Here is a 14,028-nt window from a genome sequence, read left to right as displayed (position 1 = left end):
GTCCTTATCCTTTACTATTAGGTTTAATAACTTGGCTTTTAGAAGACTAATTTTTCTAAAAAGCTAAAGCTACTAGGAGCTTTACCTTAGAAGCCTAAGGCCACTAAGAATTATCTAAGTAGAGCTTTTAAAGGGCTCTTAGTCTAGGAGGGCTAATCCTAAAAGAGATACGATCTTAAAAGAAATAATTATTCTATTATAGGGTGCTGTAGAACTTTTAAGAATATATTCCCTAAAAACCTAAGGTTTACTACTTAGGAGATATAACCTTAGGATCTTTAGAGAGTAGGTATTTTAATAATCTAGCGGGGTAATATCCGTGTACGTGCTATGGCATCTTATATTAGGGTTAGGAGCTCCTAAGAGAATACACTTTCTAAAAGAGCCAGTTTTAGAAGATATATAATCCTAGGAAAATCGGTTATATAAGGAGGGCGGTATAGCGAGTATTTTAGGATTTCTAAGCTTCTGGGAGTTTTACTCCTAAGGGAACACAGCTTCTAAAAGCCTCTCTCTTATAAGTATTCGTCCTGCTCTAAATATATATATAGGAGTTTTACAGCGCCGTAAAACGGAACAATTGTTTTTTTTTTTAGGATTATAGCCCTCCTAGGATTAGCTCTCCTAGACTAAGGGCCCTCTTAAAAGCTCTATATCCCTAAATCCTAAACTACTAACTTATATTATATAAGTCTATTAATTTTCTTATAAGGTCAATCCTAGGGTTATAGGACGTACGGTATTATAGGATAAATGTGACGGCTTAAACTATTAAACAAATGTCTTAATAGAGACTTAGATAAATACTTGCAAGGAGAAGCGAACGAATGCTGTATTACGAAGATATTAAGCTGAGGAGCAAGAGAAGGTGGTGAGGCCACGTCCATATACACATGCCAAGTCCTAAGCGAACCCCTAACTAGGTGACGCGCCCCAGCGCCGTCACAATAAAGCATATATACTTTGACTTTAGGAGACAATAGTCTTTCCTAAAAAGCTAATATTTACGGTGCCTATACCGGAATAATTTCTATACATTCTTATAATACTCTACACCCTATTTAATCTGAAAATTACAATCGTATTGATACTTTTTAACTATTGGCGCGATAAGCCTTCTTTTTATAGCTAAACTGGTCCTTTCTATATATACTTACGATAAAGCTTTTACTTAGCCAAATTCTATACCAAAGATCGTTCCTAATTCTTAGAAACCGGTTCTAATAAAGTTAGGCTAACATAAGCCTTATAGCTGGCGTGGCGTGAGGATTTATACGGTCTTGTTACCCTAGTCAGTACTTCTGTTTAAAGCAGCTTCTCTATCCGGTTAGATTAAGCCCGTACTATACTATAAGGCGATATAAATTACTTATATTAGTGCTGCTAAGCTCGTCAGCTATTAGCTTATAGCTTTACAGACTCTCGGATCTAATTGGTAGCCTTGTTAATATAATACTAAAGTCGTACCTACGTTTCTAATTTAGACAACGATATTATCTTGCAGTGTACTATTCCTTACTATATAACGAGAACTACTCCATAGTAAGAAAAACTACTAGTACTTAGACTTTAAAGTAATAAAAAATCTTTCTACGTCTAGCTATCTATATTATACTACTTAGATTTTATATAGGATATTTTCCTTAATCTCCTAACTACTACTACTAGAAAAATTACTAACCTTATTGTCGTTATTGCGCCTAAAATATAAGGGTATTATTTAATAACGTAATAGGACTCCTTTACTATAGCTTAACTACGTAGCCCTTTAAACTCCTAGTTATTATAATATAGCTGTATCCTAGCCTTAAAACCTTATAGTTATAATAATAAGTTATCGTTAGCCCTATAACGGCAATATAAGGGTGATTTACGTAACGTGACTAAGCTAATTGGTACTTTCAAATCTAAGTAAAGGGACCCCAGTTGGTTCTAGGCGTAACTATACGTCTTATATAAAGTTTATAGCGTAAATAAAGTCACGTGCATGAGCTCGCCAAGCCTGGGGCCTTTATTAGAACCGCGTTTTTATGCCTTGAATTGCGAAGATATATATAACAATGGTTCCCTAACTAACTTAATGGATATATTATATATATTCAGAGAGGAGCTATATAGATGTTTTATAGCCTTAAGAAATGCCTAGAAATGCTATTGTGTTCCCGGTAACACAGCCTCACTACTACTACCTAGATTTTATGAACTCCTTTAGTAGCTAAATACTCCCTAAAACACTTCTATACTTTTATCTTAACCAATTATAGAATTATTCCAAAACCTATCTCTATTAATTCCCGGCCCCTTAAAACCTAAAATAATGCCAGACTAATTACTACCTACGATTATCGGCTGCTTGCTTGACGTTTCTAGCTCCATGCGCTCCGCGCTCTAAGTCGGCTGCGACAATAATGCCGCCACGGACCGCTTCTGCGCCATCCTCTCCGCTACGCTTAAGCTTACGCAGGCCGAGCAGAGCCGCAATCCGAGCGCGCTTATATTTATCAGCGCGTTTAGGCTGCTTAAGAAGGAGCCCACGGTTGCGGATCTGTGCGGCGCTGCCAAGGCGCTTATTAGTAAGGAGAAGGATATAAAGAAGTCCGGGTATAACTTACTAATTTAGATCGCAAATAAGAATCGGCAGGAGTATATTAAGAGGTATATTCGTATAAAGTTAACGGATAATGAGGCGAGGATGGTATATATACATTTAGTAAAGCATCTAGAGAAGATTAAGGAGTTCGCGGAGGCTATTCCTTCGTCTTTAATAGTAAATTGTGTGCGTGTTAGTTTAGAAGCTATTAGTAATACGGTAGATTTTTTAGAGAAGGTCTTAATTATTAAACAGAGTATATAGTTGGTTGGGGCAGCAAACAGTCTCATCCGTTTTATTTCCCCGGCCACTGCTAGTAAAGCCAACATAACCTCTACAAATTCTACTGCAGATAATATTAAGGACTGGGCAGTAAACCAGTCGGAAGCTATATACCTCGCTCGCCGCATCTACAAAGAATGGCTGCAAGACTTTAGAGAACTAGAGTCTTATAGGGTAGACGAGGTAGTTACGTTGCTCTAAAAGCTCTAGAAGGACCAGAATAACTAAATAACTAGTAATAGCGGTAATGGCCAGAAGCCTAAGTCCGAAACCTTACTTAATAAGCTCCGTAAGCACGTATATAGAAGAACGCCCATACGGGAGTCTCTTAGGTAGTCTTTAGAAGTGTTTAAACACTACAAGGACGTAGAGAACCGCGTGCTGGTCCTGTTTTTAGATGGTGTATTAACTAACGGCGACCCTCTACCCATTATGCAGCAACTAAAGAAAGAGAACGTAATTATCGTAATAGTGTACCTAACTAGCGATCCTAACGTCACTTTCTAGCGCTATCTCTACTATAAAGCCGCGAACGACTGGAATAATGGCCAACGGATGCTCTTTAACATGGCTTACTAAGTCTCCTATCTAAAGCACCTAATCTTCGTACTCGCCACTCTAGGCTAAAAAATCCCTTTTGCTAGCGAGGCTGCTCTCTATACCACAGTTAACAGCGCCGCTGCGCTTAATAAGTTCTGCTCTATACTGCTCGCCGCTTACTTTGGCTTGGCCAAAACCCTACTTAATATCCTTAGCCGCGTTAACCTTAATAAGTACATTAATAATAAGTACGTCCGTAACTGCAGTAACCCATCTAACTAAGGCGATGCTAGGGTCTGCTACGCGTACGCTACGGCTTTTATACTGCACTCGGCGCTGCTCTATATCGTTGGCCGTACTAACAGCTACCCAACTATTAAGCAAATCCGCGACCGCATCCTTACCGAGTTCCCGGAATATAACTGGGGATGGAATACAGAGGTGGTGCTTAGGAAAGCCATTAAATAGTATCCGCCGCTCCGCTTTAATAAAGTAGATAAGGACGCCGCGCGCTAGGCCGTCCTGCGCCGCCGCTTTATCCTGTCGACTTTCCATCTCTTAAAGCCCGGCTGGGACGCCTTCGACCGGTATTTCTGCAGCACTGCGGCCACGCGCTGTAATGTGCTCACCCGCGCGAAGATAGAGGCCCATCGCGACTTAAAAGAGGACGGCGGCCATGCTGTTGCGCTAGTCGGCTGCGCGCCAAACGCGCTAACGTTTGTTAACTCATGGGGCTGGGACTGAGGCGACGGGGGCCGCTTCAGTGTTGAGGACGCCAGCTCTCTCAAGTTGATGTACGAGCGGGATGATAGGGCGCGCGCGCGCGTTGCAGCTTGCTTCTACGACGTCTACTAATAGGAGAGCGAGCTAGACAGGTCGGAACGGGTGGCGTACAAGCGGCGCGTGTAGGAGAGGTTGCGTGAGCGCGCGGAAATGTACTTAAGGATTCTAGAGATGGAGGCCTAGTGCCTGATTTGTCGGAATATCTCGCCGGTTATTAAGTTCGGAGGGAATGTTTTACGGGCTATTTATCCAGCAGAGGGGTGTGGGGAGGGGTTTAAGCCTTAGGGCGATTATCTTTTATAGGCGCTTTATATATAGGCAGGGGTGAGTGGTACCATAGACTAATTTAAGGGTTTATGTATTTTGCGGGTTACTAAGGAACCGGGCCAGACGGACCGACTACTATCGCGCCACCCTAAGTGGGTGTATGTAGTTAATATGTCCCAGTGCGTGGCTTCTAGGTACTATATACTCTCCATATACCATTTAGTGTCCTTTTTTGCCTATAAATAATCTAATCTTATACTGCGCAGTACAAAGGATACTAAAAGCGCCCGCTTCTAGCTTAGACGCTATTAGGGGCATACTATCCTAAAGGTTTTAGCATAAGCTTTTATAAAGTCTAGGGCAAATACAAGAACATATTAATCATTTTATACTTTTTCTCCAAAAGAGTCTTTAATTCTTGCACTTCTCTCTCTAGATCTCGCACGCGTTATTCTAGAGACTCTGTTCCAGCGAAAAGGCTAATAACCCACCAAAAAAGCGTTTTAAGGCTTTAAGAACATGATCTGGGTGGGGTCGGGGACGAGGATCGCACAAGCTTAGTAGGATAACTACTATGGAGCGATCGTTGCCGGTTCAGAAAGGTTGGATGCGACGGTATCAGCCCATAAGTCCTGCACCTATAATTCTCTGCGCCAAAAACTAACTTTTTCTCTAGGAGCTGTAGAGGATACGTTAAAAACGGCCTCAAGTGCAAGACAAGCGACAAACTCGCCTGCTGCGCATTCCCCTACTGCTATACTGGAACGTTTCGCAGAGTGCGCAGCGGTAGTAGATTAGATTATATAAAGAAGCTTTGCCTTTAGCGGCTAACTAGTGGAAGAAATTATAGTAACCTATAGTTAACGCCATAGACTTAACTTTCTTGCCGCTGTAGCGTATATTATACGGTAGTTATTATATAACGGTTAAGTAAAAACTAGGGTAGTCTCGCTTAAGTTAGGAGGTATAAATTGGCGTAGCGGCGTTATATAAATCATCCTCCTTTAGCCGCTATAGGGCTAATAATAATCTATTAGAGTAATTCTAAGGTAGAAAGAGCTGGATACTAATATTATACTTTATATAAGCAATTAAAGGCTCTGCGTTGGGGCTCTATAAGAGGAGATCTACCCTACTATAATATAAGCCCTCGTAAGATAGGCGACGCGGCGATAACAAGAGTGGTATTTTTCTAGGTCGCGATAGTAAGGAGATTAAGAAAGACCCTAAGTATATAATCTAAGTAACTAATCCGGCTATATATTACTGCGCCTTACTACGCCTCTTACTACGTACTTTATATATAGGAATTCAGCTAGTCTCAGCCCTATATTCTTCGTTATGCCTAAAAATTACTAGTTAAATTTCTTACCTCCCTATAAACGTCGCCTTAATACTAAACCTAATGTTAGGCTCTTTATTACGGAACTAGAGATAAGCTCTAAATAATTCGTTTGCCATACCTAAACTTAAGATAAATGTAAACACCTTAGTACGTAACACTTCGCAAAAAAGGATATAATGGCCCGAAATTGCCAGATCGACGCTAATGCAGCTAAGTTAGATTGTAAGAGTTTGGAGCAGTTAAGTATAGGCAGAATAATAAGTTATTAAAGTAGTCAGAGCTATGCCACTCTAATATTATAGCTATTGCCCTAGCTAGTTTAAGCTACCGAAGAAGAACTGGGTGTTACATCCGTAGGGCAACTTAAAGCTACTACTAGGGAACCTAAGAGTAACGACTCTTAAGTTATTTTAGTAGACAATCTAGAGGTCACTATATTAAATAAAGGGAAGAAGCGTATAGCTACAGATTTTAGTATTAAGCCTAAGAAGTGCACAAACCACCCTCCATCTAGCCTTACTATTATTAATAAGTTTTGCACGCTAGCGAACCGGATCTTCTATAAAAGAAGTCCTTACTCCCAACTTAATATTTTAAAGCAAGAAATATAACTCATTTAACTGCTTCCCGCTAAGGAGAATGGGCCTCTAGAGATTAACTTAATTAACGGTTGTTTTCTGGATCCTAATCTCCTTAATTATAGTTATTACGCTATATCTTACTGTACAGGAGATCCCCAAAACACGGAGCTGATTAAAGTAAATAGTTTGGATTTTAATGCTTTTACCAGCTTAGGCTTTACGCTGCGACAGGTTCTCTACGCAAGAAGCTAGGGTGGACTAAGAGGCTATCCGGAACTAATCTAGGCCAATTAAATTTATATTAATTAGTCCAATCCCTAAGAAAGATCTTAGTAAGTAAGTTTTATAAAAAGGATCTTCTAAACGGCCACCGAAGTCCTAGTTTCCTTAGGGGAGGATAGTAATAATAGGCTATAGATTAAAATAATAATCTAGCTGTACCAATTAATTAAGGTCTAAGGGGCCCCTCGCCTCCTAAATAATATCCCACCTATAGAATTTAAGGAGACCGCGGTGTGGATTGCCAATCGTTTCCTTAATAACTGCAAAAATCTATTATTTTAAGCGAAATAGAAAGCATTTGTTGAAATATTTAGTCATTTATAGTGGGGTAGAGGTTAGATATATTAAGAAGTTATTATTTCCCAAAAGGTAACTTTAATTTTGGGGGATGGAATGGCAGACTAGGATCTCTTCTCTAAAGCTACTCAACTCGCCTACGAAATTTTTGCAATATATATAAGGGCAGTGTATATAGACCCGGACCTCTTAGACGATTATAACTCACGTATTATAATCTCAGCTATACATGGTTTTAATTATATTGCGGTGCTATCCTTAGTTAAAGGTTGTGCAAAGTGGAGAACTAAGTAAGTCTTAGATTTAAAGGAGTTGCTTAAGCATTCTTAGCAGCGCAAAGTATTAGACCGTTGTGACGGCATATTCGCATTTATTAGACTAGCTGACCCTAGTTATAGCATTATACCGGATTATACCGTAGACCTTTAACCTATTTTTCGTTAAACCTATAAAAGAATTATACTATACAAAAGGAGTCTAAGTATACTATTTCATAGTTAGGAAAGGGAAAGACAATTTACACTTCCTTTATAGGTACCTAACTGGTTATTATAGACTATATGGAATTCATTATCTAGAAGCGGGATGCCCTTTTAGGCTTCTTTTAATTATCCTTCTACTACTGCCTTTGATTTAAACGAGCCAGATAACCCTAATACTATCTTAAGAGTCTAGTGTCTAATTGTCGATTAGGTGGCCAATAAGAATAGTATAGGTTTATATTTAGAGTCGAACTATTTAGAGACGTAGGGACTAGTCTTTAAGGACTGGGCCTATATTACGGGTGGTGCTAATATAGTTAAATTCATTCGTGCTATAGCGCTGAGTAATAATATTAAGGAGGAAGATAAAGAGATTGGCGAGGAAGATAAAGAGAGTAACTGGCGATTTATTAAACCTAAAAGCACGTACTTTAACGGTGAACTCCTTTAGGATGCGTTCTTCTATACTCTACATTAAGGAATTAATAATAAAACTAGGTAAGATAAGAGAAGACGGTTAGTAAAGGTAAGTATAGGTAGTAATTAGATTTTCTTCCGTTTGCTAAAAGGATATATTAATCTGGCTAATTTACAAGCGATACCTATAGACTGTATTTGCGTCCTTCTTGGCGCGACCGTGCCCCTTATCTTGCGCTACTAGGAAAACCATTATATGCTTATCGGCGAAGCTTACGTATATAGGTTTATATATAGTAAGGCGATTAAGATAATAAGAAGCGGCAGTCTTAAAGTAAAGACTATTGACATATTTTAAATAATATAACTATAATAGTTAGTAAAATATAAATAATTAAATATAGAAAGGATTTCTATAACTATAAAGCATAAGTACTAGTTGTTTTTCTCGCTACGGGGTAATTCTTGCTACGTGGTAAGGGATAGTAGGCGTGAGGCTAAGAAATCCAAGAGTTTCGCCAAGCGGAGAAGGAGGGGTCCTCGCATTCTGCCGCTAGAGCGACGCTTAATATATATTAGTATAATCTACCCTCTATATTAATTCTTAGCGCCATTATATTATCTATGGCTTAGCCCCATATAAGTGCTAAGAATGTTTGTCCGCTTTGCTTAGTTTACTTAGTTTAGTTAAACCTAAAATAGCCACCGTGTCCAGTGGCCTTGTTTGGTGCCTTTTGGCGCCTGGCTATACCTTACTAGCACTTGTTACTGGCTAAACTGCCTTATAACTAACTATTACTATTACTATAGCAAGCTAATATGGATAAAGCTAGTCGTATACTGGCCGAAGGTGTCCCTAAAGGCATACCTAACACCTAGTCTGCCCGAGCTGCATATAGCAACGTCCCGCTATCTACCCTCCATTATCGCGTACGCGGACAATACTTAAGAGAAGCTAAAGTATAAAGCTAGCAGTACCTTACCCTATACGAAGAAAACGCTATCGTCGATTTCTTATTATATATGACTTCTCTAGAACAACCTGTATAAATGAAGTATATAGGGTCACTAGCGTTTAGTGCAACCCACTATTAGGCCTAAGTGGATAAACTATAGAAGCCTCTAGGCGTGAACTGGGCTAAGGTACTTAAAAGACACCGTCTAGAGATTATAGTAAGAAAGAAGAGGGCGCAGAACTAGAACCGGTTTAATATCTATAATAAGGTCTTAGACTGGTTCAAAGTAATTAAAAAGGAGCTATAAAATGTCCTGCCGGAGAATGTTTATAATATAGATGAGACTGGAGTTATACTAAGTATACCTAACTCTATTAAAGTTCTTATTAGTAAAAATGATATACAAGGTAGCTATAGAGGCGCGCGCGTTAAGCGGACTATGGTAACTGCCATTAAATATATCTCTGCCGACGGTAGGTGTCTTAATCCTATAATAGTCTGGCCTGCCTTAACCTATTAAGCCAACTGGATTACCTTCCCTACCCCTGGCTAGGTCTATACTTTCTCCAAAACAGGATTTTCCGACTCCTATATTAGCTTATAGTGGCTAAAGCTTGTCTTTAATCCTTAAACTAAAGAATGGGCTTATAGGAAACTACGTATACTAATATAGGATGGGTTTGGCACGTATAAGACCCTTGAAATCCCGCAGTTCTGCTTTAAGAACAATATCACCGTCTGCCGTCTGCCCTCTCACACCTCTCACGAGCTCCAGCCTTGTAATGTCGCAGTATTTAGACCGCTAAAGGTAGCCTACTATAAACAAGTTAAGCGGATAGAGTAAGGAGGAGTTAACACTATCAGCAAGCAATATTTCACTTATCTCTATAGTCCTATAAGGGAAAATGCACTTACTAAGAGGAATATCCTTATAGAATAGAGAGGAAGCGGTTTATTTCCATTTAACCCTAATAGAGTACTCGCTAATATACTATAACCACCTCTACCTCCTATTAAGTTAACTATTCTAATAAATAATAAGATAATGGTGTAGTTTCGATACGAAGTATTACTAACGCCTATAACGCCAAAATCGGGAGAGATTTGGTAAGGCTGCTTAACATAATTATATACGTACTTAAAGAACCTAATAATAAAGCGAGTAGCTAACACAAAGATAGGCTCTAATAGAAAGTCTTCTATGCCGCCTAGACATTCCTTACAAAGAACGCCCTTCTTTATAATTATAATAGATTCCTGACTAAAATAAACGATAAAAGTAAAACTTGCTAAGCAATAAAGTTAATAATACTAGGGAAGGCGAGGGTGATAACATAGGAGGACCTTAAGAAGGCGCGAGTAGCGCATACGGAGAAAGAGGCGAAGAAAGCTGCTAAAGAGGCCTGGGAAGCTATTATAGGTAAGAAACGTAGTTGGCCCCGGAAGAGTACTATGGTAGATACGCTAGAGCCGAAGGCCAAGGTAGCGTAGATAAGTGAGACGCAGATTGCGGAAGGTGAAGCTAGTCCCTTAGAGCCTAGGGCTAAGGTCGTATAGAGAAGTAAACCACAGGTAGTAGAAGCTGGTCCCTTAAAGCTAAAGGCAAAGGTTATATAGGGGAGCAAAGTATAGGTTGCGGAAGCCAAGGCTAGTCCTTTAAAGCCAAAGGCTGTTGCGCATACAACACTATAGGTTAAGACTATACCAAAGCCATAGAGAGCCCTAGAGGCGCGGATATATTAGCTAGGAGTATATATAATAATTCCAGCGTAATTATCGTATGCCGCCTACTTTACTGTGCTTTTTGCCGTATTCATTATCGTAGTGCTTATTACTGTGCTTGCTGCTAGTATGCTACCTACCTTCGCGCGGGCAGAGCTCTTTTAGGAACTTCGGCGCCGCTGTCGCGCTTAACGCCCTTAAGCTTATCGTCATACCCACGGCGTATAGTGTTTGTTTTGTCGTATTATACCTCGCAGTTGCTGTGCCTGCTATATCCATGCGTACTCGTTGTTGTTGTCGTCATCGTCGTCGTCATTATCGTCGTCGCGCCCGTTGTTATTCTGCCTGTTCTTATTATACGCATCCTTGTTAAGCCTCGCCGATAATAGCAGTCGCCCTAAGCTTAAACGCTGGTAGTATTAGGGTATCTTACGAAGTCTTTATTTAAGCGGCCTAGCTAAAACTATTAGCTGGATCCCAGGTGGAGGTTTTAAAACTTAACTCGCCGTTGGTATCCGTAGACTTCATATAGAAGTGTGTTTATTTAGCATCAAAGTCACATTAACTCCAGCATTCTATGTTACCAATACAAACAGTTAGCAGCTTATAGACCTGCGAGGGCGCGGGAATAGCCTTAACTGAATCCTAGATTATATCGGTTAGGCTTGCGCTAAATCCGTAATACCCCACCTCTCACTGCGAGGCTCTGTTGCGAGCCATAGTTTAAGCCATAGACTTTCTCGTCTTGTTGCGCACGTAATGCTGTAATTATTACGTAGGCTGGAAAGGCTTGACCAGGGTCGTCTCGGTTAGATTAAAGGTACCGACCGGCGTGGCGACGTTNCATGAATGGAAAAACACGACAAACAGCGAGAAACTAGTTTTTGGAAAACCCATCACAAAAGCATCAAAGCACATCTGCCAGTGGCCGCAACGGTCTCTACACACCATCACGCATCCCTCCGCGTTGATTTGGTACCTGTAGAGCCACCGTTGCGGCCGCGGCGCGAACAGATCGACAAAATTTGCGAGCAAGCTACATAATAGGACGCGTCCGTCGAATGCAGCAACAGCCATCAAGCCGCGGCACAACAACACGAGAGCGACGACGGAGCCCAAACTCTTCTCCTACAGTCATAACACACAGTCACTAATGGGTTTCCTAGTCAGCCCATCGCCAACCGACAAAGTTTGCAACGTCCCACCTCGACGCGCCCTCGATCGAACGGCATCACCTCTCACGTAGACCACCTCACAGACACCCGGCATGCTTCCATCGATGCCATATAATACTACAGATAAACAGACAGCCTTGTCCACTGTCGCTCCCACCCGTGCCGAAAGGGAGTGGTGCCCCTTTTGACACCCCTAACAAGGTCTGAGGAGATTTGCGCGAGAGCTCTCATGCTCACTAGACTCGACAGCATGCCGAAGCGGAGCATTGCTCTCGTAGAACTGTGTCACGGCGACATGCTGCCGCTGCGTTTGGCGGCGAGTCACACCACAATACACGGCCACATAGGAACCTAGTGGGCGGCATCACAACACGAAAGAACATCGGAACCCGGAGAACATATCCCATACCCTAAGGGCACGAGGGCAAGCCATCACACACGACAGCCGAGCATTAGGGGGAGACTGAAGGTATTGCAGCCGCAACACACGAGGCAGAGCGCCTCTACGAACCTAATACGCTGGTACTGAAATACAAGGCTTCGACAACGGCATACACACAGGAACAACAATCCGGGAGAACTTGAAACACAGGCAAATACGTCACTTCTTGAGGCGAAATGTACATAGTCGTAAATAGAAGCCAGACTACGTGAGGGCAAGGGGACAGCTGGCTACACTCTCGGTGTAGTGAAGTGGGGCTTGCTGATTCATTTGGCAAAGCGTCGGCTGTCTGCTAAACCTTCGCATCCGGGCATAGCTGCGGAGATCGCGGCTGAAACAGAGTAGGATACAATCAATCAATCAATTAATCAATCGACGTTGCATGAATCATCTTCCTTCAGCCGCCATAGGGCTAAGGATGGCCTATCAGCGTGATCCTGAGACTCCGGCGGTCGGAGACTGTATATATTGAGGTTTATGGATTGTGAAGGCTTAGCGTTGGAGCCGTAATAGAGGTGTCCTGCACTGCTATAAAATAAGGCTGTCGCAAACTAAGCCGCGATGGCGACAACAACGATGTATTTGTCTAGGCAGCGATTGTTAGATAATTGGGAAAGACCTATAGTATGCAACCTAAGCAGTAAAATATAAATAAGTAGACGTGGGAAGGATTTCTATAACTGCAAAGTCTAAGTACCTATTAATTTTCTCGCTACGGTGTGGTTCTCGCTACGCAGTAAGGGATAGTACTATAGAAATTATATAACTTATTCATCTTAAAGCTAACTAATACTAGAAAGAATTAATACATCTTCGCCACTGGGACGCTCTATAGATGCTGTAAGTCTAACACCTTACTAATACGCGTCTTCTTTGCCTGTGGCTCTGGCGTATTTACTTTAGTCCCGTCTATTTCTGACGCAGTATTCTTGCGCTTTTAACCACGTTTCCCTTTCCCTTTCTCTTTAGCAGCATTCTTCTTAGCCCGCTTCGCCCGAGCCTCTATAAGGTCCTAATAACTTATAACTCTTGCTATTCCTAGTACTTTTGGTTTAGTTGTCCGCCGGACCTTAGCTTTGTTATTTATCGCCACTAAGAATTAAATGTAATTCTGCTAGAGTATGCCCTTAGCGAAAGACATCTAGGCGGCTTTAGCAAGCTTCTAGATAAGCCTCTGCAGGCGCTATCTAGTCGTCTTATTTAGAGAGTAAGTCGTATTTTACTAGATAATTAGATTATATAGCAATATAAGACCTTCCGCTATTACTAGCATCTTCAGTAACTATACCGCGTCTTACGGTAGACTAGTCTCTACTAGACGATAAGGCCCTACTATCACCCCGTCGGCTTTCGGAGTAATCAGCTTAGGTAGGGGCTTTAGTATAGTCTTAAGCACTTAATCTAGATTAAATAGAAACAATCCGCATGCAGTAAAGCCAGCCTTAATATTCCGTGGTGTAAAGGCTTTGCTCCTTACAGGGCTATATATATAAGTGAAATGCGCCTTACCTACTATATTAACACCGTCTTGCTTTAGTTGTTTGACTTACTCATAATAGGCCATCTTTAGAGGGGAGAATATGGAGACGTCGCACGGCTGCAACTTATGGGAGGTGTAAAAGGGAAGTTAATACAATATAATATTGTTTAAGAGACAGAACTCTAGGATTTTAAGGGTCTTATGCGTGCCAAAACCATCGCAAATTAGCACTCGAGGTTTGAGTGCTCCAGACTTATACTAAGCTCGTTCCTTAGTTTTAGGGTTAAAAATATACTTTAGCCACTATAGATTAAGATAAGAGTCTGTGTATCCGGACTTAGACAGCGCATACTACCATCTAGGGGTAAAAAAGGTAGTCCAGTTACT

General features: G+C 41.1%; 1 protein-coding gene across 1 annotated transcript; it reads left to right on the top strand.

Annotated features, from left to right (window-relative positions):
- Positions 1-9,141: 9,141 nt before the first annotated feature.
- On the top strand, positions 9,142-9,342 carry K441DRAFT_571340 (uncharacterized protein; the record flags this gene model as incomplete). Its single annotated transcript, XM_067643980.1, has 1 exon — positions 9,142-9,342. A coding segment is annotated over one exon (201 nt), but the record flags the coding sequence as incomplete, so codon positions are not given.
- Between the last annotated feature and the right edge of the window lie 4,686 nt (positions 9,343-14,028).

This window comes from Cenococcum geophilum, assembly GCF_001692895.1.
Source record: "Cenococcum geophilum 1.58 unplaced genomic scaffold K441scaffold_33, whole genome shotgun sequence".
NCBI classification, from domain to species: Eukaryota; Fungi; Ascomycota; class Dothideomycetes; order Gloniales; family Gloniaceae; genus Cenococcum; species Cenococcum geophilum.
This window is presented reverse-complemented; position numbering and strand designations above follow the sequence as displayed.